Genomic DNA, 27,381 nt, shown 5'->3' with positions numbered 1-27,381 from the left:
AAAACCTACAGTTAGCATTGTACTCAACAGTGAAAGATGGAAAGCTGTCTCACTGAGATCAGGAATAGATAAGGATGCCAGCTGTCACCATTGTTATTCAATATTGTGCTAGAGGTTCTAGCTAGAGCAATTAGGCTAGATAAAGAAATAAAAGGCATCCAAACAGTAAAAGAAGAAATAAAACTTTCACTGTATGATATGACATGATCCTATATCTAGAGTCTCCTGAAAAATCCACAACAAAGCTACTAAAACTAATAGACGAGTTCAGCAAAGTAGTGGGATACATGATTAATATGCAAAAATCAATAGCATTTCTATGTACTATTGATGTGCTACCTGAGGAGGTTATCAGGGGGAAAAAATCCATTTACAATAGTAACTAAAACAATCAAATATTTAGGAATAAACTTAACCAAGGACATAAAGGACCTGTATTGAGAAAATTACAAAACATTGCTAAAAGAAAGTAAAGATGATTTAAATAAATCATAGGACATTCTGTGTTCATTCTACCCAAACTATTTACAGATTCAATTCAATGCCAATAAAAATCCCAACAGCCTTTTTTGCAGAAACGGAAAAACCAATTATCAAATTGGTTTGGAATGGTAAGGACCCGAACATCCAAAAATGTCTTAAAAAAGAAAAAGTTCGAGGACTCTCACTTCCAGACTTTAAAACATATTGCCCAGCTACAGTGTTAAAATAGCATGGTACCAGAATAAAGACAGACACATTGATCAATGAAACTGAACTGAGAACTAAAAATAGACCCTCACATCTACAGTCAAATGTTTTTTGACAAGGAGTTCAAGCCCTTCCAACTGGGCCAAACTAGTCTATTCAACAAATGATCCTGGGGAATTTGATATCCATATTCAAAAGAAAGAATGAAGACCTCTTATACCGTATATAAAAATTAACTCCAAATGGATCAAGGATCTAAATAAAAAAGCAACAACCATGAAACTCCTAGAAGAAAATGTAAGAAAACATCTTCAAGATCTTGTGATAAGCAGTAGTTTCTTAAATCTTACACCCAAAGAATTAGCAACAGAAGAAAAAAATACGTAAATGGGACTTCCTCAAAATTAAAGACTTTTGCACCTCTAGGGACTTTGTCAAAAGGGTGAAAAGGCAGCCAACTCAAGGGGAGAAAATATTTGGTAATCACATATCCAGTAGTGGTTTAATATCTATGATATACAAAGAGATCATACATCTGAACAATAAAAAGGTGAACTACCTGATTAAAAAATTGGCAGAAGACTTGAATAGACAATTTTCCAAAGAAGAAATACAAATGGCAAAGAAATGCATGAAAAATGTTCAACATCACCAGCAATTAGGGAAATGCAAATCAAATGAATGAGATATCATTTCACACATATTAGCCTGGCTTTAAAAAGTGAGAAACTGTCAATGTTGGAAAGGATGTGGAGAGATAGGAACACTTATTCACTGTTGGTGGGAATGTGGAATGGTACAGTCACTGTGGAAGACTGTTTGGCAGTTCCCAAGGAAGGTGAATATAGACTTGCCATGTGACCTGTCAATACCATTGTTAGGTATATACCCAGAAGAACTGAGAGCAGAGACGAGCAGATATCCACACACCGATGTGCATAATGGCATTATTCACAATTGGCAAAAGTTGGAAACAACCCAGGTGTCTATCAACTGATCAATGGATAAACAAATTGTGGTGTATACACCCAATGGAATATTATGCAGTGGTAACAAGAAATGAAGTCATGAAACATATGACAACATGAATGAACCTGGAGGACATTATGTTGAGTGAAACCAGCCATACACAAAAGGACAAATACTGTATGAATGCACTATTGTGTATTAAATATACTGTATAAAATCATAGAGTTAATAATTAGAATATAGGTAACCAGAAAATAGAAGGAGGGTAGAGAATGGTAAGCTGAATGTTAATCCTTGCAGAGTTGTCTGTAAATCTTTTAAATGAATAGAATTGGTTAAAGCATATCATGGTATTTGTAACTAGCAGAGCTATTGTATGGGTATGACAGTGGTTGAAAGGGAAAGTCTAAAGTCCTGCATATTACTAGAAGGAAAGCTAAAAAATTGTAACATGGGACTGTATAAGATAGTAAAACCTCATGTAAAACACAAATATGGGTGGTATTGCATATATAAGACTGTTTTTACAAAATACAAACACAAATATACTACAGAAAAGGAAAAGGAATTGTAGCTATGTATGGCAGGTGAGGCATAGAAAGATTGAGAAGTGATGAGATTGTTTTTTGTTTATTATTATTATTGGAATAATGAAATTGCTCTGGGAGTGATTGGGGTGATATATGCACCAAGATATGATTACACCAAAATCCATTGATTGTACTTTTTGGATGAATTTATGCTTCATTAATATATATCAATAAATTTAAAAAATAAAAATAGCAACAAGAAATGTCACAGTAAAAAAATATCCAGAAAAGGTATTTTCTTTAAGATATGTAAGAATTTCTAAGCCTGGGAGGAAAGTGCTAGGCTGATAAACATGTTAAGCTTTGCAAGATATTTTCCATTTCCCAAAGTGCCAATCCCCTTATTTTAATGCATAAGTAATGCCCTGAAAGCCTGGGTTATATCACAGCAATTAATGGGAGGAAATTATTTTTGCTTTGGAAATTTTTGTTTTAAAATTAAACAAAACCTCATAGGAGAGTATTGAGTTAAATTTAAATACCAACCTTCTAGGTACAGACAGAAATCATTTGTGCAGAAACAGCTTTTCTTCCTCTAAACAACAGACAGTGCATTTTACAACAATGAGGAATAGAAAAAGGAGAAGCTGAGGCTTATAATTCTTTACCTTGGAATAAATGCAGCCGTCAGTTCCAAACACCCACTTCTGAGAATCATCTTCATCGTGTCTGCAATGATAAAAAATGTAATTTAAAGATTGACACCTTTTCTCCATATTAACATTCTATAGGTTTCAAATACAGTGATAACTGTCCACATAGCCTGGTAGGAGAACTGCCCAATCTCTACAAAGGATTCTGCCATTATCACTGCCACCTCAGCAGCTAAAGTCCCCAACCAATTTCTCTGCCACAACGCTCTGGTAACCAAAGTGTGTGTGTGTGTGTATTACCAATGGCAAGAGCAATTAAGAATATCAGAGAAAAAATAGAATATATTTATTTTAGAAATTTCTGCCCCCAAAAAAGATCCTGTGAGACAGAAAGAGTTTAATTAAGTAAAGATGTTAAGAAGATGGAATGGGAAAAGATTACATGGAACAAGGAACCTCAGGCATATGCTTCTGAAAGTACCAGAGAATTTTATTAGGGAGTATCCTATTTTCCAAACTAAATCTGTATTAAGTAAGAAAACTTAAAATACAATGAAGCTAATCATGCCAAATTAACTAATCATGTATTCATTAATATTTAGAAAGCTTACAAAAGTAGGGGAAAATGATATTAAAATTGAAGAGAAAACTGAAGAGAAAGATGACACTATTAAAAGAAAAGTTAGGGACAACCAGCAAGATGGTGACAGAGTAAGGAGCTCCTAGAGTCAGCTCCTGCTACAGGGCAGTTAGCAAACACCAAGAGCTCTCTGGAGCTAGCTGAAGCACCTGTTTGTGGGCTCCAGGAGACCAGAAGAGCATCCTGCAACATTCTTGAAGGAGTGGAAGGAAGAGACTGCCCATCTGCAGAGAAGACTCGTAAGTAGAGCACTCCATGCCCCGGAGGCCAGTGTCCATCCTCCAGGCACCTCGGGAGCTTTTCCACAGCTAGAATTGAAAGCTCCACTTCCCCAAAATGGGGGAGGAAGAGATGGTTGGGGACCATTTCAGCCACTGATGAGTTAATTCAGTGGGCTGCAGTATAATCATTAGAACAGCTAGAGTTTGAGCCTGTCCATGTCAGAAAGAGCCTGAGAGCTGCCATCTTAACTCTGCACCTGGCATGAGGGTAAGCAGGGTGGACTGAATATCCCAGTGCTGGTGGGGACTAGCTTCTTTCCATCCAGATCAAATTGCAACTCTAGCCTAGGCCCCAGTGCCACCTCCAGCAGGGAGGAAGCTGCGGGAACCTGTGCCAGCCTCTCCAGGAAATTACCACCAAACTAAGGAGGCTGGTGATTATCTTACTCCTGCAGCATGAGCCACCCCAGGAGCTATTCTGTGGCTGGGACTGGACTGGAAGCTCCATTTCCCAGAAACAGGGGAGGAGGAAACAGTTGGCTGCTGATTTCAGCTATGGATTGGTAGACTTGGCTGGCTAGATATAATCCTGGGAACAGCTGGGATGTAAACCAGCCCAAGTCAGAAAGAGGCCAGTAGCAGCCATTTTGACTTCGCCCCAGCCTGAGGGGAAGCCAGGCTGACTGGAATTCTCAGTGTTGGCAGGAATCAGTTTCTTTCACATGGATCAGCCTACAGCACTAACCTAGGCTTCAGCCCTACCTCTGGCAGGGAGGAGGCTGAGGAGCCCTGCACCAACCTATACAGGTAACTACAGGTAACTTTGGCTGGCATTGACTGAAAATCAGAAATCGACCAGGGCAACTGCAGTCATCTTGGATCCGCACTGCATAGATTGCTACCCACACCTGCAGCTCCATCCCTGCCCCAGGCAGGGGAGAAAGGAGGGTGAAGCTTCATCAGCTCTCTGGGCAACTATAGTCTAGGCCTGCACTTGGATTATTCTTGGCAAAAGAGAAAGTTGGAGGAAGCTTCACTCGTTCCTGGTGCAATGAGGGCAGCTTGAGCCTCCACAGCTTACAGTACCAACTACATGCTTGGCTCCTACTGCACAACCAGCAAGGGAGAAAGGATAGGAAACCCTAAACTAAGGAGAAAAACTGCACCCCAACAAAATACTCTACTAAGCCAGATGCAAAGACACCAACAAAAAAGTACAATCAACACCAAGAAACAGGAAGCTATGGCCCAGTTAAAGGAACAAGATAAGCCTCCAGATGACATAAAGAAGTTGAGACACCTAATCATAGATGTTCAAACAAATCTCCTTAATAAATTCAATGTGATGGCTAAAGAGATTAAGGATATTAAGAGGACACTGGATGAGCACAAAGAATTTGAAAGCATATGTAGAAAAATAGCAGATCTTATGGGAATGAAAGGTGCCATCAATGAAATTTAAAAAACATTGGAATCATATAATAGCAGATTTGAGGAGACAGAAGAAAGGATTGGTGAGCTTGAAGAAGTGGCCTCTGAAAGTGAATATACAAAAGAACAGATGAAGAAAAGAATGGGAAAAAATTGAACAAGTTCTCAGGGAACTAAATGACAGCAAAAGGCATGCAAATATACATGTCATGGGTGTCCCAGAAGGAGAAGAGAAGGGAAAAGGGGCAGAAGGAATATTTGAAGAGATAATGGTAGAAAATTTCCCAACCCTATTGAAGGACATAGATATCTCTGTCTGAGGAGCACAACGTACTCCCATCAGAAAAAATCCAAATAGACCAACTCTAAGACACATACTCATCAAAATGTCAAAGGCCTAAGACAGACAGAGAATTCTGAAAGCAGCAAGAGAAAAGCAATGCAAACATAAAGGAATATCCAGTAAGATTAAGTGCTGATTTCTCACCAGAAACCATGGAGGCAAGAAGACAGTGGTCTGATATATTTAAGATACTACAAGAGAAAAATTTCTAGCCAAGAATCTTATATCTAGTAAGACTGTCTTTCAAAAATTAGGGCAAAATTAGAATATTCACAGATAAACAGAAACTGAGAGAATTTCTAAGCAAGAGACCTGATTTTCAGGAAATACTAAAGGGTGTGCTAGAGCCTGAAAAGAAAAGACAGGAGGAAGGAGCCTGGAAGAGAGTCTAGAAATGAAAATTATATCAATAAAAGTAACTAAAAGTGTCAAAAGAGTGGTGAAAATAAAGTATGACAGGTAAAACTCAAATAGTCAGGACTAAACTTAACCAATGATGTAAAGCACTTATATTCAGAAAACTGCAACTCAATGTTAAAACAAATCAAAAAAGCCCTAAATAACTGGAACAACATTCCATGCTCATGGATGGAAGACTAAATATCATTAAGAGGTCAATTCTACTCAAATTGATATACAGATTTAATGCAATCCCAATAAAAATTCCACCAGCATTAAAGAAAAAACTGAAAACACAATCATTAAATTTATTTGGAAGGGTAAGAGTCCTGAATAGCCAGAAACATCATAAAAAGGAAAAGTAAGCCCTCATCTCCAGACTTTAAATCATAATACCTACCTGTAGTGGTAACAACAGCATGGTACTAGCCTAAAGACAGACACATAGAACAATGGAACCAAATTTATGGTTCAGAAACAGATCCTCACAGGTATGGTCAAGTGATTTTTGACTAGCCTGTCAAACTCATACAGCTTGGGCAGAACAATCCATTCAACAAATGGTGCTGAAAGAATTGGATATCCATAGCTAAAAGACGGAAAGAAGACCCCTATCTCACACCTTTTCCAAAAATTCACTCAAAATGGATTGAAAGACTAAAAATAAAAGCAAGAACCACAACACTTCTAGAAGAAATTGTAGGAAAATATCTTCAAGACCTGGTGGTAGGTGGTGGATTCTTAAAGGAGATAAGAGGAGGACTGAGATGGACTACTGATGTTTAATGTATGTAGAGGTTTTAATTACCTTTACTGTAAAAGCATGGAAATATATAGAGTGGATTGTAACACAGTGAGTAACAGCTAGTTTATAAATGGGGATGTGACTGAAAATGGTAGTCTAGTTATGTAAATGCCAATTGACAGAATGCTTGAGAATAATCTAGGAACTGGATAGCACAGGAAACCAAGAGATGGATGAGAATTGTGGTTGATGATGGCACAGATGCAAGAGTGTCCCTCGTTAGCTAGAGCAAATGTATATCACTACTGCAGGTTGTTGGGAATGTGGAGAAGCATGGGAAAAATACAGTTGTAGTGACCTATGGACTGTGGTTAGTAGTAATAATATAATATTCTTGCATCTATGAGAAAGATGTACTATGGCGGTATGGAAAATGTGGGCCAAATGTACACTATGGACATGTTAACAATCAGATGATATTATTTTATCTGTAGCAAATGACATACCACATTGTGGTGTGTTGATGGAGGGGTGTTGTTTGGGTATTCTGCACACATGCATGATTGTTTTATAAGTTTACAACTTCTGTCATAAAAAATATATTTTAAAAATAATAATAGTGTGGGTTGGGGGAAAAACACACCAGATGTAAGATAAGGACTATGATTAGTAGTAAGATTTTGACAATATTCTTTCATAATTTGTAACAAACATCTCATGACAATGCAAGGTGTTGGTGGAGGGTTGATGTATGGGACCCCTGTATGATGTTATGTATGTTTGCTTTGTAAATTCACAACTTTTACTATACACTTAATTGTTTATGTATGTTCACATATAAATGATATAAAGGTAATAATAATAGAGTTGGTTGGGGGGAAAATACTTTGTTTACAAGTAATATTTTGACAATGCCCTTTAATCATTAGTTTAACAACAATGCAAATTATTGGTGGTAGAGTGAGTTATGAGAGTTCTGTATGATGTTATATATATTTGTTTTGCAAGCTCACAAATATTATTATACACTTATTGTTTATGTATGTTTATGTATGAGTGATATACGTCAATAAATTTTAAAATAATAATAAAATAATAAAATAAAAAGAGATCAAAATGCGTCAAAAGACTACCCAGAAAAATTGTATAAATACCACAGTGTGAAGAACCCTCCACCCAGAACAAAGAGTTGATCTTCAGGCATCTTAGGGAAGTTTGGTAAAGAACCATAGGTTGCCTACTATGTCTTTGACTGATAACAACAAACCCAAATATGGATGAACTTTTCCCCATTGTGGCATTAGAAAATACGAGGAAGTCTGCAGAATGCCAGAGAAGGCCAGTCACCCGTGAAGATCCCAGGAGCAGTGGTACTTCTGATAAGAGTGTTGCTTAGAGCAGATCTTGGTGTTCCTACCAATCTCACCATGATTATCTGGAGAACTTTCTCTCTGAATGTTCAGAAACAGCTGTTAATAGGAATTATTTCAAGCAACCTATGCTAAAAGAAAATAAAGAAGAGAAAAAAAAGATGTTTAAAAAATCACCCAGCCTAGGGAAGTGGATGTGGCTCAATTGACTGGGCTCCTGTCAACCATATAGGAAGCCCTGGGTTCACCTCCTTGTGAAGGAAAGCTGGCCCGCTCCTGCAGAGAGCTGACAGCCCACATGTCTGAGGACAGCAGGCGCAGCAAGATGACCCAACCAAGAGAGACACGCAGACACAGAAGAAAGTGCAGCGAATGGACACCGAGAGCAGACAGCAAGCAAGCGGCAAAGGGGAGATAAATAAAGAAATAAAATAATAAAATAAAGCTTTAAAAAAATAGTATTAGAAAAAAAAAATCACCCAGCCTGAAGAGCCTGGAAAAACAAATGAGGATGAACAGTGAAGTCTTTAGTCGGCAGTTGACAGTTGAGAATCAGAAGACATTCACAGCTCAAACAGCTATAAGGACTTGCAAATGGGGAGTGAAACACCTTCAACAAAAACAGGAGAAAGATCAGGAGCTTGAAATGAAAAACATCTACACTAATCAAATACTTAAGAATCTACATGATAAAGATGATTAATCCAAAAGTTTCTTCAACAAAATCAGTTCAAGCAGACAGGGGAAGTTTTCAATTTATGAGTTTGAGATACCAGGAAACCCAAAAATCGTAAGACATTTCATCTTTGACAACTAAGTTTAAAAGGGCCACAAGAAACGTTGGTCATAAAAAAGAACCAATGAATATAAACAGTGAAATTTCTCGATGTATCAGTAAACCACCAACCAAGAAAGGTCTAAGAGAAAGCATGAAGCAATGGCAGAAAAGATACTATATCAATTCTAAGGAACAACAATGTTAGGTAGGAGACCGTATGGGATTTTTCCTTTTGGAGTAATGAAAACGGTCTAAAATTGCCAGATGTAATGACAGTAAAACTCTGTGATGAAAATGAGAGCCACTGAATGTACACTTGGAATGAATTGTACATAACAGGGGACTGTATAACACAGGGAATCCAATGGTGGAAGATACACTGTGGTTAACAGGACAAATATGAAAACATTCTCTAATGAACTGTAACAAATGTCTAATACTAATACAGGATGTTAATAATCGGGTGGGTTGGAAGAAAATGCACCAAATGTAAGATGTGGGCTGTTCTTAGTAGTAATATCTTGACAGTGTACTTTCATAGTCTGTAACAGGTGTTTCACAACAATGCAAGGTGGTGGTGGCAGTGTGATGTCTGGGAGCCCTGTACCTGTTTATTTTGTAAGTTCACAATTTTTACTATACACATATTGTTTGTGTGTATGTATGAATGGTACACTTAAATAAAATTTTATTATAAAAGAAAAGTTAGAATGGAGAAGAGGGAAGCAAAGATGTGATAAAAGATGAAGGGTTCCAATATTGAAAATAATTTTGTATGAAACATCTTTCTAGATATAACTGATTCTGAAACCAAGAATTTCATTCTCAGGCTTTAAACAAAATGTAACTGTTGCTCCAATAACTTCTGCATTGGTGGAGTTAGGAAGGTATTGGGAGATCATCCTTTTGAGGATCTTTTTATATTGTAATTGATAAAGGGAAAAGCAAGCTTTTCTGATTTTGACAGAGTCCAGAACTAAAATTTATAATTGTGATAATAATGCCCATTACTCAAGAGACAACACATAGACTGAGAATTTGAAGAGAAATAAGGGACTGTCTTGGACTAGTCCCCACTCTAGGGATGAACGCAAAAGAAACTGAGAGGTAAAGTGAGCTGGTCCTAATCGCAGAGCGAGGTAGTACCCAAACAGGTAATATAATATAACCCAAAGTATCTGATTTCCAGTCCAGAACCCTCTCAAATCGATAGGAAAGTATAACTTGAATTTATTTTGTATAACTAGAAGTCTGAAAATGGAATCAAAATTTTAGCCTCACTGATTATAATTTGACATATAATTTTAGTGATTTAAAACACTTTGATATAAACAAATATTTTTATACATCAAATGATAAAATAGTTTCATCCTTTTGCATATTCTCCTTAGATACTGAGAATGCTCATATTTCAACCACTGAATGAAGAAATAACAACAAAAACAGCATTACTGGTCTTTAAGGCTGTCAATCCCAAGCTTAGAACTACACTCTTTTTTTTTTTTTAGTGATTGCCATAATGCTTTGATGGAAATATGTTCGTTTGTGATAAAATTTAGATCATTTTAATGTGTACAGGCTATAACTCAGTGCAAATTTACTGCTTACAGGCAATTCCTCCTATTGCATAAATTATGAGCATATTTCTTCAAGATAAAATAGACAATTATAATTCTTCAAAGTATAAGAAGTGCAGTTTGTAATTAATATACTGATACTTTCAAAAATCTATAAAATTTAGAATTTTGTCTTTTGATTGGATTGAAGTGTTGATTGCAATGAACATGATTATACATGAATTATGCTGATTGTGGTTTTGACTTTCTCAATTTGTAGCATTTTTTCCCAAGATTAATATAACAAGAGAGATGTCCACTAGATTGGCAACTCTCTGAAGAGCTAATCACAGTGCCAGCACATAGTAAGAGATTAAAGATATCTTTAAATAAATGAGTATGTGAATAAAATATCAGGAGGCTACTACTCTAAAAATTAATAGTAAGACCATCATGAAGAAATGTTTTGAATTTAATATAAGGCAGTATAGGGGATTTTTTAAACCTGCTTAGTGGGTGGCTAAAGAACAGAAATTATATTTTGGTTAAGAAAATAAGAAATGATTCTGGGAAGTGGACTTGGCCCAATGGATAGGGCATCCGCCTACCACATGGGAGGTCCACGGTTCAAACCCCAGGCCTCCTTGACCTGTGTGAAGCTGGTCCATGCGCAGTGCTGATGCGGGCAAGGAGTACCGTGCCACGCAGAGGTGTCCCCCGCATAGAAGAGCCCCACACACAAGGAGTGCACCCTGTAAGGAGAGCCACCCAGCGTGAAAGAAAGTGCAGCCTGCCCAAGAATGGCGCCGTACACATGAAGAGCTGATGCAACAAGATGACGCAAGAAAAGAAACACAGATTCCCAGTGCCACTGATAAGGATAGAAGCAGTCACACAGCAAATGGACAGAGAGATCAGGATGACGCAACAAAAAGAAACACAGATTCCCAGTGCCACTGATAAGGATAGAAGCAGTCACACAGTAAATGGACAGAGAGAGCAGACAACTGGGGGGGGGGGGTGGTTCCAGAGGAGAGAGAAATAAATATAACTAAATAAAGCTTAAAAAAAAAAAGAAATGATTCTGAAAGAATTACAAACTTCTAAGCATTTTTCAAATTTTATCAAAGCAATGATTCTGTTCAAATATATATTTGCCTAGGAAATATTATTAAAAACATGTCATTTTATATCATTTATAAGCCCTGGGAGCTTGCTAGTAGTAATCTTACTGGGAATCTAGTTGTATCCTTAAACAATTCTCTCAGGTAATGTCCATATTAGCCAGGATGAGAAGGTTTCATTCTAATTTACAATAACTTCTTTAAAAAGTATTATCTCTACAAAGCATATCTGTTTATTTTGAAGACTTTTTATATGTAAAGAAATCAAACTTAGATCCAATATGCAATAATGCTCATATGGGCTAATTTAGTGAATGATATCACACACATCACTGTTGACCCTTCCTGGTCAACAAACAACATGCTGTAAAGATGTTTTTAAAAAGGTAAAAAAAAAAAAAAAAAAAAAAAGAACAAAAAACCACCTAAAACAGCAACAATTAAGGGAAGATGGGGAAATGAAGGAGAAATATTCCATCCAAGATTCAAAGTCACAAATGAAAAGACATTTGCTGGACAAAAGTTGAAGGACCTGAATTCTGGTCCTGGCTCTGCCAATAATTAGATACATTGTCTTTAGTAGATCACTTAGTCACTTGCAACTTTGAAATTCTTACAAAAATAATATTAGGGGAAGCGGCTGTGACTCAATAGGTTGGGCTCCCATCTACCATACGGGAGGCCCTGGGTTCACATCCTGGGGCCTCCTTGTGAAGGCAGGCTCACCCACATGCTGCCAAGAGCTGCTGGCCCGGGTGCTGCAAAGAGCCGCCAACCTACAAGCACCGTGGAGGGCTGACTCAGCAAGGTGACACAACAAAAAGGGAGACAAGCAAAAATGCAGAAGAACACACAGCAAATGGACACAGAGAGCAGACAGCAAGCAAGCCACAAAGGGGGAGGAATAAAAATAAATGCAGACACAGAAGAACACACAGCAAATGGACACAGAGCAGACAGCAGGCAAAAAGCTGCAAGGGAGGGGATAAAAAATAATATTAGTACCACTCATTACTGCTACTATATTACTATTACCATTACTATTATTATAAAGAAAGGGTTCTTAGAGTGCTTCCTTCTCTGAGAGCATATAATTTCTGAGACCATTTAGAACCATCACTCTCATTTTACAGGTGAGGGAACTGAGGACTACCTGCCCTGAGAAGTTTATTTAATTGCAGTCCCATTGAGAATCTGTTAATGTACACAAATACAGAAAAATAAATATATGCATAAGAACATGTATTTAAATGTGTGCATAGTCTTTGGAATGTTCAATTTATCAGAGGACGGGCAAAAAGGCAGCCCATGGCCAGGGAAATTTATTTCACAGGCTAGTGCTCATTATTTCCTAGTTAATTGTATGAAGGACCACCATCATGCTTTGTGTCAGAAATGATTTTCCCAAACAGCCTCAAAAGGCTTTGGCATCTTCCAGTTTCTACCTGGACTGAAAGTAAGATCTACACAAAGACTGGGGAAAAGGAATTTCCCTTCCATGATTCTGAAAATAGTAAGAACAGATAGATATAAGAAGTTTCACTCATCAATCCACACACTGTGAAATTACACATGGGCAATTTTCTATTGGTGTTGACATTTTAATTTTTTTATATGTGAATATTACTTAAAAGTCCAATGCATGGCAAACAGTCTTTTCTGCATTGCGTACTTGAAAAGTCTTGGATCAAAGGTCACTATTTTTACTAGTCTCTGAAACTGTGCTGTACTGTAATTCCTTGCCTCCCAAATATCAAGACTTGGCCAAGGCTGCTGAAGGTTCCAACAAACCTGAAATATATATTGCATATGAAGGGGACCTGACTGATGTCGTAAAAGAATGTAGGTCTATTGTTACCATTCTTCTGATTTTCTCAAGAAAAGCCAGAAATCTGTAATTTTTTAGTTTAAGATCTCTCTATGCCTAAGGGCAACAACAAAGTAAAAAAAAATTAATAATGTGCAGGCCAAGCAAAATCTTTGGGTCCCCAATTTTTCCCCTCTGTAATGTAACCATTGAGTGGGCATGGGTGTGTTGCTTTAATCAGTTTTTTAGCACTAACAGCCAGATCCAGTACATCCACATTCCTTAAAAAATGGAGCAACATCAAGATTAAAAGTTAACTGAAAGAACTATTGATTCAATTGGTTTATTCACATGAAGATGTCCAAATATATTTTTGAAAGAATCTTCTTTTAAATGATTTTCGAGACAGTTTGGGTTGCTAAGTACTGATATTGTTGATTTGCCTTTCATCCAGTTATCACCAGATGCACATGACAGGAAAAAAAATTAAAAAGCCAAATTTGTGCAAGTAATTTGTTGTATTGAATAAGAATAACATGAGTGATACCAAATGAGACATCACTGAACTAATGAAGTATTATATGTTTATAATACTCTCCATAAGATGTCAGGTTGCTACTTTAATTGCTAGTTCTATTATTTTTAACATATAAAAGGCTATGTCTTGATTCATAGCTTTCATTAAAGTAATATTTTAGTACTTAGAGGAAGAGGCGGAAATTTCACCTCTAGGAATTTCTGTCACATGAGGATGTTTATTGTTATTTGTAAAGAAATATGGTTGTGTTTTAACAAATAAGAACACAGGTACTTCAGTTGTTGGGACAAAGATAAAATATATTAGAAATTTTATACCCAAAGATGAGATAATCGCTAAGAATCTTGGTCCTTGATGTTTCCTGAAACATGAAGGGTAGCTTCACAATTAATGAGAACTATTTTTCTAAATGTTTGTTACTTTCCCTCCACCTTGTAGTAGATATTGTTTCTCAGAAAAAAAGGCAAAATGCATTAATAACAAAAACAAATTAGCCTCGTTTTTCTAGGGATTCTTCCCCTCCTCCTGCTCTACTACCCAAACTCTTCCCCTCTCCCTCCCTCTCTTCCTTCTTTTCTTGTCTAGATTAAACAAAACCCTTGTTTGTAAGTAGAGGTTTTTACAGTTAAATTCACTACAATTTTAAAAATCATCTTCTTTCTTGCCCAAGTCCCTCTTCTATAGGCAAACAAGGACGCCAAGTTGGTGGCTGCAGTCCTAACTAATTCCTAGGCAATCCTGGCCAAGGTAGACAGTAAACCTCAGTGAGCTAAAAGGAGATCAGCTGATGAGCTGGTGTACTCCTTTAGAATCCTGTGTGCCCTGGGAGAGCTCAGGGCATGGGCAAGTCCATCAAGTTCTAATATCCCCAAACTTCGGCCATTTCACCTAAGCCACTGATCAATACTCTCATCGAGAAAGGCCTTTCCTGACTATTCCTCTAAAGTAACTTAATCATTATAATCATCATTTTGAATTTTGTTTCTTTCTTCCCTTCTTTGTTTTTTAGGAATTTTTTTAAATCAGTTTTATTGAGGAATGATTGATACACAATATTGTACAACTGACAAGCACATATTTAAAGTGTAAAATTTGATTACTTTTGAAGTATGTATACACCTATGAAAGAGCCACAAGCATCAAGATAATAAACATCTATCACCCCCCCAAATTTACCCCCAAAATTTCCTTGTGCGCCTTTATAGTCCCTCCCTCCTACACATCTAGATTAATTATCATGTTCTGAAATTATTTGTGCATGGAATCAAACAAAATGTCCTCTTAATGGTCTTGTTCCTTTCTGTATTATTATTTTGAGATTCATTCATATTGGTGCATGGATCAAGAGTTTAGTCCTTTTTATTGCTGAGTACCTTTCTTTTGTGTGGATATGCCATAATTTGATTATCTTTTCACGTTTGGGTTGTTTCCACTTTTTTTCTTTTGACTTTTACAAACAAAGCCACTGAACTTTCATATGCAAGTGTTTGTATGCTTTCATTTCTCTTAGTTAAGTTCCTAGGAGTGGAATGGCTGGGTCATAAAGTATTTATGTTATTAGCATTTTAGGAAAACTGCCAAACTGTTTCCTCAAGTGACTGAACCATTTGACATTTCCACCAATGGTGTATGAGATTTCCAGATACTCCATATCTTTACCAACACTTGGTATAGTCAGTTTTTAGACATTAGACATTCTAATAGATGTGCAGTGGTACCTCCTTGTGGTTTATTTTGCATTCTGTTAAGACATACTGATGTTGAGCACCTCTTCATGTACATCTTCTTTGGTAAAGTGTCTTCAGGAGGTTACCGGAGATTGAACCCAGGACCTCAAACGTGGGAAGCAGGTGCTCAACCACTTGAGCTATATCTACTCCCTGCCCTTGTTTTCTTGAATTCTGTGAGTATGTGTGTGTGTGTGTGCACATATTTCTACATATATGTATATATTTTGCAAAAGATACGTGATTTACAAATATTTTCTCCTAGTCTTTGGTTTGTCTTTTCATTCTCTTAAAATAGGTTTTCAAATAGGAGAAGGTGATAATTTTCATGAAGTCTAATTTATCAATTTATATTCTTATGGATTGTGCTTTTGGTGTCATATCTAAAAGCTCTTTGCCTAATCCAAGGTCACAAATATTTTCTTCTATGTTTTCATCTAAAATATTTACAGTTTTCAATTTTACATTTAGGTCTATGACCCAGTTGAGTTAATTTTGGTATCTATTATGAGGTATGATCAAAATTCATTTATTTGCATATGGATATCCCATTGTTCCATCACCATTTTCTGAAAGAATATCCTTTTTACCATATATGTTCAGGTCTATTTCTGGATATTCTATGCTGCTGCATTGATCTAATTGTCTACTTTGCTGCCAATACCACACCACCTTTATTACTATAGCTTTATAATAAGCCATGAGAGCAGGTAAAATAGATCCTTTAACTTTGTTCTTTTTCAAAATTGTTTTGGCTATTCTAGGTCCTTTGAATTTCTATACAAATTTTTTAATCTTTACAATTTTTAAGCTTGACAGTTTCTCTAAAAGAAGACTGATGTTGGTGTTTTGTTTTGTTTTGTTTTGTTTGAGATTGCATGAACACTATACATTAATTTGAGGAGAATACATCATAATATTGAGTATTCCTGTTTATTAGCACCATATATCCCTGCATTTATTAGGATATCCCTCAATTTGTGTCAGCAATGATTTGCAGTTTCATGTGCACAGTTCTTGCATGTATTTTGTCAAATTTATCTCTAAGTATTTCATACTGTTGATGTTATTGAAAAAAAGATGTTTGTTTTATTTCAATTACTAATGTTTTGTTACTAGCATATAGAAATACAACCAATGTATATATATATTGATCTCATGCCCTGCAATCTTGCTAAACTGATTTATTTTTTTTATTGACTTTGTAATAATATTACATTAAAAATATATATGTGAGGTCCCATTCAACCCCACCCCCCCACCCCCCCTCTCCCCCCCCCCCAACAACACTCGTTCCCATCATCATGACACATCCATTGGATTTGGTAAGTACATCTTTGGGCACCTCTGCACCTCATAGACAATGGTTCACATCATGGCCCATACTCTCCTCCATTCCATCCAGTGGGCCCTGTGAGGATTTACAATGTCCGGTGATTACCTCTGAAGCACCATCCAGGGCAGCTCCATGTCCCAAAGACGCCTCCACCTCTCATCTCTTCCTGCCTTTCCCCATACCCATCGTCCACCATGTCCACTTTTCCCAATCCAATGCCACCTCTTCTATGTGGACATTGGATTGGTTGTGTCCATTGCACCTCTATGTCAAGAGGAGGCTCAGATTCCACATGGATGCTGGATGCAATCCTCCCATTTTCAGTTGTAATCACTCTAGGCTCCATGGTGTGGTGGTTGTCCTTCTTCAACTCCATCTTAGCTGAGTGTGGTGAGCCCAATAAGTCAGATTGTAGGTGCTGGAGTCTGTTGAGGCTCAGGACCTGGCTATCACATTGTCAGTCCAGAGATTCAAATCCCCTAAATATATCTTAAACCCCAACATTAACTGCACCTCCAGCACATTAGCATGAAAGTCTTATGAAGGGAGATCCCATCTGAGTCCAGATTCATCACACATAAACACCATTTCCAAAGAGGGGCCATCTGCCCTGGTAGTTAACCCCATCGGCCATGACCATAACTCCCATGGGTCTCTTTAGCCCTCAAAGGAACCAATATCTGGGGGTTGTATCTGCTTTATCTGTCTCTCTGACTCTGCTCAGTTGTGCATGAGGGCAATCCTTCTGCCAGCCTCCAGACTCTTTTTTAGAAACTCGTAGCCATATAAACTCATTTCTCCTTTCCATTTCCCCCTTACTTTAGGTCAAACAGCATTTTAAAGTCATGGTATTTTATGTAGACATGGATATTCTGCTGATCCGCATTGAACCTTCCATATAAGTTCATTTTCCAGTTGCATCATCAGTTGGTAGTTGATAGTGGTCCCTCGTTGCCAGGGAGGCTCATCCCCGGGTGTCATGTCGCACGCTGGGGGGAAGGCATTGCATTTACATGCTGAGTTTGGCTTCGAGACTGGCCACATTTGAGTAACATGAAGGCTGACAGGAGGAAATTCCCAGGCACAATGTTGCTCTAGGCCTTGTTCTTATTTTAGGTTTATCAGCTCACAAGCATAGTCATTAGCATCAGGGGCTCACTGTTGAACCCTCACTCCCTCCCGGTCCCCGCCACTGTACCTGGGAGACTGTTGCTGCTCCCCTAGGGACCACGACAGAGCACCACTGGCCAGGAACCCAGTACCCCCCCTGCTGTGGTTTTTAATTGTTGCCACTATGAGTATATCCAAACATTACCATGCACCCTGGACATATGTTCTGTACAGCTCCCTGTCAGCCATATATCACCTGTCATTGGTATCCCATACCAGTATCCCTCCATTACCATTGTTGAAACACTCTGTGATCCAGAACTCCCCGAAATTTGAAGCCCAATATAATGTCATGGTCCCTTACTAGGGAATGGCATATAGCGACGGGTTTAAAGGATAGATAAACAACTTGGATAAAGTTAGATAAAGAGCTTAGATAAAGAATGTTGACTTGAAAAAATTCCACATCCTATCTTTTTCTTTTTTTTTTTTTTTCCCCCCCCACCTAATTATTCAGCTTTTCTTCACAGGAGTCCTAGACCACAGCAATGTATATATATAATATACAGCACTCCCACACATCCACCAGAAAACCTTTTCCCTTCCACAGTGATACTCTTACGCCCTATTCATATCATATTTACTTAAAGTGATGTACAGAGTCTGAGACATTAGCTTTCTAACAAGGTGACATCTGTGCTTACATTATGGTGCATACTTTAGGATACACAGTTCTTTACATTTTTAGTTACCCTATGTTTTACATTATGGTTTACATTATCAGTCTGTCATCTCCTATATGTTATGGTGTAATATTGCATGTTTTATATCCATCCTTGTGTACTCTCAAGAAACTCCTCTCTTACCCCCCATTTACTTTGGTTCCACACATTTAATGTCCATTTTCCCTTCCACCTTGGTGCCCACAGTGACAGCCAACCTCCGTTTCCTGAGGAGCCACTTCCAGAGATAGATGGAATAGTGTTCAGGGCCTAACTTGCTCAACTGCCCCAATGCCCTGGGAGCCACCCTTTCTCTCGAGGGATACAGTTCCCTCTATTTGATGGCATTAGTCCTCCCCAGGATGTGGGTCCACCCCCACTCTCACTACTTGGGTTTCTACCCCATGGTGTCACCCACTCTGGCAGAATGAGCATTTAGACATTCCCCAGGAGCCCATCCTGCATCAGACCCTCCCCTCTGAGCATTCTAAACAGGTAACCCTCTTTATTATATTTTGATATGATTTTCTCAGCATTTTACTCTCCACCAACACCTGACCCTCTCCTGTGTTCGTATGCTACCCCTCCCTCCCCCCACTTTTGGGCAACGTTACCCATCCGTCCCTCCCCAGCCACCCTCAAACCCGCAAAGCCCCAACCAAAGGCACCCCCTTGCCCCCCTTTTATCTCTTCTTTGTGTTCATACTTACCACCATCTCGTCTTAAATTCCACCACTGCAGACATCGGCTCATATCCTTCCTCCACCCTCCGATTTCCTGTAAGCCTATCGTTCAGTCTCTTGCTATCTAGGGCAGCTTGTTTATTTCATATCATTGAGGTCATGTAGTATTTGTCCTTCAATGTCTGGGTTGCTTCACTCAACATAAGGTTCTCAAGATTCATCCATGTTATCACATGTGTTTGTAGTGTGTTTGTTCTTACAGCCGAGTAGTATTCCATTGTGTGTATATACCACATTTTATTGATCCACTCATCTGTTGATGGGCATTTGGGTTGATTCCAACTTTTGGCAATAGTGAACAATGCTGCTATGAACATTGGTGTACATATATCGGTTTGTGTCCTTGTTTTCAGTTCTGCTGGGTATATACCCAGCAGTGGTATTGCTGGGTCATATGGCAAATCTATGGCTAGTTTTTTGAGAAACCGCCATACTGTCCTCCAGAATGGTTGGATCCTTCTGCATTCCCACCAGCAGTGGATGAGTGTTCCCCTTCCTTCACATCCTCTCCAGCACTTGTATTCTTCTGTTTTTTTCATAGCTGCCAATCTTATGGGTGTAAGATGGTATCTCATTGTAGTTTTGATTTGCATTTCCCTGATAGCTAGAGATTTGGAACATTTTTTCATGTGCTTTCTTGCCATTTGTATTTCTTCTTCGGAGAAGTGTCTGTTTAAGTCTTTTTCCCATTTTTTAAATGGGTTGTTTATCTTTTTATTTTCAAGATATAGGAGTTCTTTATATATGCAAGTTATAAGTTTCTTATCAGATATATGATTGCCAAATATTTTCTCCCACTGTGTGGGCTCCCTTTTTACTTTCTTGACAAACTTCTTTGAGGTGCAGAAGGCTTTAATTTTGAGGAAGTCCCATTTATCTATTAGTTCTTTTGCTGCTCGTGCTTTTGGTGAGATATTCATAAATCCATTTCCTATTACAAGGTCCTGTAGATGTTTCCCTACACTGCTTTCTAAGGTTTTTATGGTCTTGACTCTTATATTTAGGTCTTTGATCCATCTTGAGTTGATCTTTGTATAAGGTGTGAGATGGTAATCCTCTTTCATTCTTCTACATATGGCTATCCAGTTCTCCAGACACCATTTGTTGAATAGGCCACTCTCTCCCAGTTGAGAGGGTTTGGTGGCTTTATCGAATATTATGTGGTTGTATATGTGAGGTTCTATATCAGAGCTTTCAATTCGATTCCATTGGTCTATGTGTCTCTCCTTATGCCAATACCATGCTGTTTTCACCACCGTAGCTTTATAGTATGTTTTGAAGTCAGGTAGTGTGATTCCTCCAATTTCGTTTTTCTTTTTCAGTATGTCTTTGGCTATTCGGGGTCTCTTTCCTTTCCAAATAAATTTCATAGTTAGTTTTTCTAGTTCCTTAAAGAAGGCTGTGTTGATTTTTATTGGGATTGCATTGAATGTGTAGATCAGTTTTGGTAGGATAGACATCTTAATAATGTTCAGTCTTCCTATCCATGAACAAGGAATAGTCTTCCATTTATTTAGGTCTTCTTTGATTTCCTTGAACAATCTTGTATAGTTCTCGGTGTATAAGTTCTTTACCTCTTTAGTTAAATTTATTCCTAAGTATTTGATTTTTTTATTTACTATTGTGAATGGTATTTGTTTCTTGATTTCCTCCTGATCTTGCCCATTATTGGTGTACAGAAATGCTACTGATTTTTGCGCATTGATCTTATAACCTGCGACTTTACTAAACTCATTTATGAGTTCTAGAAACTTCGTTGTAGATCTCTCAGGGTTTTCTATGTATAGGATCATGTCATCTGCAAATAATGAAATTTTGACTTCTTCCTTTCCAATTTGAATGCCTTTTTATTTCTGGTTCTTGCCTCAGTGCTCGAGCAAGTACTTCTAAGACAATGTTAAATAGGAGCGGAGACAGTGGGCATCCTTGTCTTGTTCCTGAGTTTAGAGGGAAGGAGTCTAGGATTTCTCCATTGTAAACAATATTGGCTTTAGGTTTTTCATATATACTCTTTATCATGTTCAAAAAATTCCCTTGTATTCCAATCTTTTGGAGTGTTTTTATCAAGAAAGGGTCCTGTATTTTGTCAAATGCTTTTTCTGCATCAATAGATATAATCATGTGATTTTTTTCCTTCAATCTGTTTATATGGTGTATTACGTTGATTGATTTTCTTATGTTGAACCATCCTTGCATACCTGGGATGAATCCCACTTGGTCGTGGTGTATAATACGTTTAATGTGTTGTTGAATACGATTAGCAAGTATTTTGTTAAGTATTTTTGCGTCTAGGTTCATTAGAGAAATTGGTCTGTAATTTTCCTTTCTTGTGATGTCTTTGTTTGGCTTTGGTACTAGGGTAATGTTGGCATCATAGAAGGAGTTGGGTAATGTTCTTTCTGTTTCGATGTTTTGGAATAGTTTCAGCAGGATTGGTGTCAGTTCTTTCCGGAATGTTTTGTAGAATTCACCTGTGAAGCCATCTGGCCCTGGGCTCTTCTTAGTTGGGAGATTTTTAATAACTGATTCTATCTCTCTGCTTGTGATTGGTTTGTTAAGATCATCATTTTCTTCTTTTGTCAATATGGGCTGCTTATGTGTTTCTAGGAATTTGTCCATTTCCTCTAGATTGTCATTTTTGTTGGAATATAGTTTTTCAAAATATCCTCTTATGATAGTCTTTATTTCTGTGGGGTCAGTGGTGATATCGCCTTTCTCATTTCTTAATTTGTGTATTTGCATCTTCTCTCTTTTTTTCTTTGTTAGTGTTGCTAAAGGTTTGTCAATTTTGTTAATCTTCTCAAAAAACCAGCTCTTGGTCTTGTTTATCTGTTCAAGTGCTTTCTTATTTTCTATTTCATTTAGTTCTGCTCTTATCTTTGTTATTTCCTTCCTTCTTCTTCCTGTTGGGTTACTTTGTTGTTGTTTTTCTAATTCCTTCAAATGTGCAGTTAGTTCTTCAATTTTTGCTCTTTCTTCTTTTTTGATATATGAATTTATGGCTATAAACTTCCCTCTCAGTACTGCTTTTGCTGCATCCCATAAATTTTGGTATGTTGTGTTATCATTATCATTTGTTTCAAGATAGTCATTGATTTCTTTTGAGATTTTCTCTTTGACCCACTGTTTTTCTAAGAGTGTGCTGTTTAATTTCCAAATCGTGGTGTGAAATCTGGGCTTCTGTCCCTTGCAAATCTCCAGCTTGACTCCACTGTGGTCAGAGATAATGTTTTGTATGATTTCAATCTTTCTGAATTCGTTCAGCCTTTCTTTGTGGCCTAGCATATGATCTATCTTGGAGAATGATCCATGTGCGCTTGAGAAAAATGTATATCCTGCTGTGTTTGGGTGTAGCAATCTATATATGTCTATTAGATCGAGCTCCTCTAATATACTATTCAGATGTTTTGTTTCTTTGGTGATTCTCTTTTGAGATGTTCTGTCCAGAGTTGATAGTGGTGTATTAAAATCCCCCACTATAATTGTAGATGTATCTATTCTTTCACTTAGTTTTTCCAGCGTTTGCCTGACGTATTTAGAGGCACCCTTGTTAGGGGCATAGATATTTATGATTGTTCGATCTTCTTGACAGATTTTCCCTTTGACTAAAATGTAGTATCCTTCTTTGTCTCTCACAATTGTTTCACATTTAAAGTCTATTTTGTCTGATATTAATATAGCTACTCCTGCCTTTTTTTGGTTATTGTTAGCTTGTATGATTGTTTTCCAGCCATTCACTTTCAATCTCCATGCGTCTCTGGGTCTAAGATGTGTCTCTTGTAGACAGCATATGGATGGGTCATATTTCCTTATCCAATGTCCCAGTCTGAATCTTTTGATAGGTGAGTTTAATCCGTTGACATTCAGTGTTATTACTATCAAGGAATTATTTGTGTTAGCCATATTTTGATTGGATTTGTGTTTGTCATATTTTGTTTGTATATTTTTTTTGGTCTTTTTTGTTGTTGTTGTTGGTCTTATACTCTCCTCCAACTTTGCCTTTCCTGTTTTTTCCTTTCTTCCTGCAGAACTCCCTTTAGAATTTCTTGAAGGGGAGGTTTCTTGTTGGTATACTCTTTCAGTTTCTGTTTGTCTGCGAATATTTTGAACTCTCCATCATGTTTGAATGCTAGTTTAGCTGGATAGAGTATTCTTGGTTGGAAATTTTTTTCCTTTAGTACCTTGACTATATCATACCACTGTCTTCTTGCCTCCATGGTTTCAGAAGAGAAATCAGCACTTAATCTAATTGAGCTTCCCTTGTATGTGATGGTTTTCTTTTCTCTTGCTGCTTTTAGGATTTTCTCTTTGTCTTGAGCCTTGGATAATTTGACAAGTATATGTCTTGGGGTGGGCCTGTTGGGGTTTATGACTTGTGGAGTGCGCTGTGCTTCTTGGATATGTACATCTGTCTCTTTCAGTAGATTTGGGAAGTTTTCAGCCATTATTTCCTGCAACACTCCTTCTGACCCCTTTTCCTTCTCTTCACCTTCTGGAATGCCTATAATATGTATGTTTGAGCATTTTGCATTGTCATTCAGGTCCCTAAATCCTAATTGGATTTTTTCTATCTTCTTATTAACCCCTTCTACTATCTGTTTGATTTCTGATGTACTGTCTTCCACATCACTAATTCTCTGCTCTGTCTCTTCTAGTCTGCTGATATTTGCTGCAAGTGTATTTTTGATTTCTTGAACTGTGGTGTTCATTCCCATCATATCTGTTATGTTTTTGCGTATGTCTGCAATTTCCCCTCCAAGTGATGTCTTCATGTTGTTAACCTCTTTCATTACTGCATCAAATTTGTCGGTGATAAATGTTCTGAGATCTTTCATTGCTTGTGCCAAGTTTTGTTCCCCTTCGTGATTATTGGTTTGTTGATTGGATTCAGCCATGTTTTCCTGATTATTGGTTTGGTTTGTAGATTTTTGTTGCTTTCTGGTCATCTCTTTATTTTGATGAATTTAATCAGTTCCTTAGCTTCTTTGTCTGCTCTTGTAGGTTAATTAGTTGTTATTTTTGCATAGGTGTTATATCTTCTCTTTGTCACTTTTTTCTTCTTATTCTAGTTACTTGTTGTTGGTTAAGCTCACTTTAGAGGAAAGTATTAGTGTTGGGGAAAGGCAATTGTGTAAGCAAGGGAAAAATGCTAAACTGATTTATTAACTCTAAAAGGTTTTTGTAGAGTCCACAGTGTTTTTTATATAGACAACCACATCATCTGCAAATAAAAAGAGTTATGCTTCTTCAATTTCAATCTAGATGTTTTTCATTTCTTTTCCTTATCTTGTTACACTGGCTAAAAGCTTCAATGCAATGCTGAATAGGAACTGTAAAGGGGGACAGCCTCACCTTGTTCCTGAACTTAAAAGGGGGAAGCATTAGCTTTTCATCCTTAAATATGATGCTAACTGTAGGTTTTTCATAGATGCCCTTTGACAACTGTTTCCTTCTATTTAGTTTGCTGAGAGTTTGTTTTGTAATTGATACTGCATTTTTTAAAAATCTTTTTTGTCTATTTATATGACCATATGTTTTTTTTTCTTTATCTATGTTTATGGCCATCTGTTCTGATAATGTGGGTGGATTATATTGACTGATTTCTGAATATTAAATCACCCTTGCATTCCTGGGCTAAACCCCACTTGGTCATTGTAGCAGTTTGATATAGTTATGAATTTCAAAAATAGATATTAGATTATGTTTGTAAACTGGTCTGTACCTGGGTGTGATTAAATTATAATTAAGGCTTTGATTGGCCACATCAGTAGAATGTTGAGGGTGGTGACTCACAGATAAAAGGCATGGCAAAGGACAGAGTTGAAGGGTTTTTAATGTTGAAGTTTTGACATTAGAGTTTGATACTAAAGTCTTAAGCCAGAGCCCCAGGAAGTAAGCTCACAGAGGAAAGAGAAGCAAGCCCCAGGAAGAGAGGAACCCTGAGCCCAGAGAGAAGCAAGACCCATGAAGAGAGGAACCCAGGAAGCCTCGCAGATGCCAGCAGCCATCTTGCTCCAACATGTGAAAATAGACTTTTGTGAGGGAAGAGTAACTTATGCTTGGTAACTGTAAGCTGGTAACTGTAAGTTCCTACCCCAAATAAATACCCTCTATAAAAGCCAACAGGTTTCTGGTATTTTGTATCAGCACCCCCTTGGCTGACTAATACAGTCATGATAAATTATCTTCTTGAATATTATTGCATTTAATTTGCTAAAATTTCATTAAGAATTATTTGCATTCATGTTCAGGAAGGATCTTGGTATATGATTTTCTTTTCTTGTAATGTCTTTGTCTAGTTTTTGGTATCAGAATGATGCTGCCCTCATAGAATGGGCTGAAAAACAGTTCTTCTTTTTCTATTCTCTGTATGAATCTGTATAGAACTGGTGTTTCTTCTTAAAATGTTTGGTAGAATTCCCACAGAAGCTAATGAAGCCCTCTGGGCCAGGAGTTTTCTTTGTGTAAATGTGTTTAATTAAAAATTCAATTACTTTAAGAGACAGAACTATTCAAGTTACCTATTTTTTTTTCAGTGAGCACTAGTAGTTTGTGTACTTTAAGGAAACTTGTAAGTCCTCAAATTTATTGGCACATAGTTGTTCATAATATTCCCTTTTTATCCCTTATCAAGTGTGTGATATTACCTCTCTCATTACTGATACTGATAATGTATGCTCTCTTTTTTTCCTGAATAGTCTAGCTGGAGATTCATAAATTTCTTTGATCTTTTCAAAGAAGCAGCTTTTGGTATCATCAATTTTCTCTATTGTTCTGTTTTCTATTTCATTGATTTCCACTCTGATCTTTATTATCCCCTTTCTTCTGCCTAGGTTAGGGTTGATTTGTTTGTCTTATTCTAGTTTCTTAAAGTGAAGGCAGTGGTCATTGATTTGAACTCTTTATTCTTTTCTTATATAGGCATCTAGTGCTATAAAAATTTCCCCTTAAATACTTCTTGAGGAGCATCCTGCAAATTGTAATATGTTGTGTTTTCATTTTCATTCAGTAAAAAATATTTTCTAATTTCCCTTTTAATGTCTTCTTTGACCCATGGCTAATTTAGAAATGTGTTATTTAGTATCCAAATATGTGGGGATTTTCCAGACAGCTATTGCTATTGATTTCTAATTTAATTCTATTCTAATTTTCATCTCTAGAAATTTGAGTCTTTTCATCCCTACCGTGCTCAGCATGCTCAATCTCTCCTCTAGCTCCTTGTATGTATGAAATACAGTTATAATAACTATTTTAATTCCCTGTCTATTAATTCAAACACTGTTATCCTTTCTGAGCCAGCTAACTGATTTTTCTACTTATTATCCTGGACTAAATGAGCTAGAGCAGCTTTGGCTCCCCATTCCATAGTCTGACCTTGTCCTTGTCTTTACAAGTTGATGCTTAAATGTGACTCCAATTTATAGCACTGATTCTGTTCCATAAGTCTTGTTCCCTACTCTACATGCAACCCCACATCAAACTAGAACTTGCTTTGGGTTTGCCTGCCCCCTGCCCAGGAACTATGTGTTTTAGGACCCCACTAGCGCTGGCCAACTTGTACAATGCCAAGCTACTGTCTCTCTCTCCCTTCTGCCTGGGTTTATTGATTGATGGACCCTACTCATCCACTGAGATATCCTCTGCTCCACTTGGCACTTTCTGGCAATTGTTTGAATGGATTTTGACCTCCAGGAACCATAGTATTGTGGCTAAGAGTGGACTATAGTCTGATTGTCTTGTTTAGTCTTCCTGCACAACCACTTAGTAGACATGGCTTTAAGCAAGTGGTTAACTTCTCTCTATTTCAATTTCTTCATTTGTAAAGATAATAATGATACCTACTTCATCAGGTTGTTGTCAGGAATAAATATGGCAAGGCAATATATAGAAATTAGAATAATGGCTGGTTCAGAAATTTTTATTTGTTAGAGTAAAGGGTCCAGCCAAGG

The 27,381-nt window shown here is 37.3% G+C and overlaps 1 protein-coding gene across 2 annotated transcripts in view; it reads right to left on the bottom strand.

Moving 5' to 3' along the window:
- The window catches only part of DCDC1 (doublecortin domain containing 1), a 661,015-nt gene that overhangs the window by 238,524 nt on the left and 395,110 nt on the right, over window positions 1–27,381 (bottom strand). For both annotated transcript variants that reach the window (XM_071218130.1, XM_058305602.2), the window contains one exon: window positions 2,858–2,918. In XM_071218130.1, the coding sequence (XP_071074231.1) occupies window positions 2,858–2,918 (61 nt within the window). The remainder of the gene's footprint in view (window positions 1–2,857; window positions 2,919–27,381) is intronic.

The sequence above is a fragment of the Dasypus novemcinctus genome, chromosome 10 (assembly GCF_030445035.2).
Source record: "Dasypus novemcinctus isolate mDasNov1 chromosome 10, mDasNov1.1.hap2, whole genome shotgun sequence".
Classification (NCBI taxonomy): domain Eukaryota; kingdom Metazoa; phylum Chordata; class Mammalia; order Cingulata; family Dasypodidae; genus Dasypus; species Dasypus novemcinctus.
Note: the sequence above shows the minus strand (reverse complement) of the source record. Positions and strands in the feature narration are given on the sequence as shown.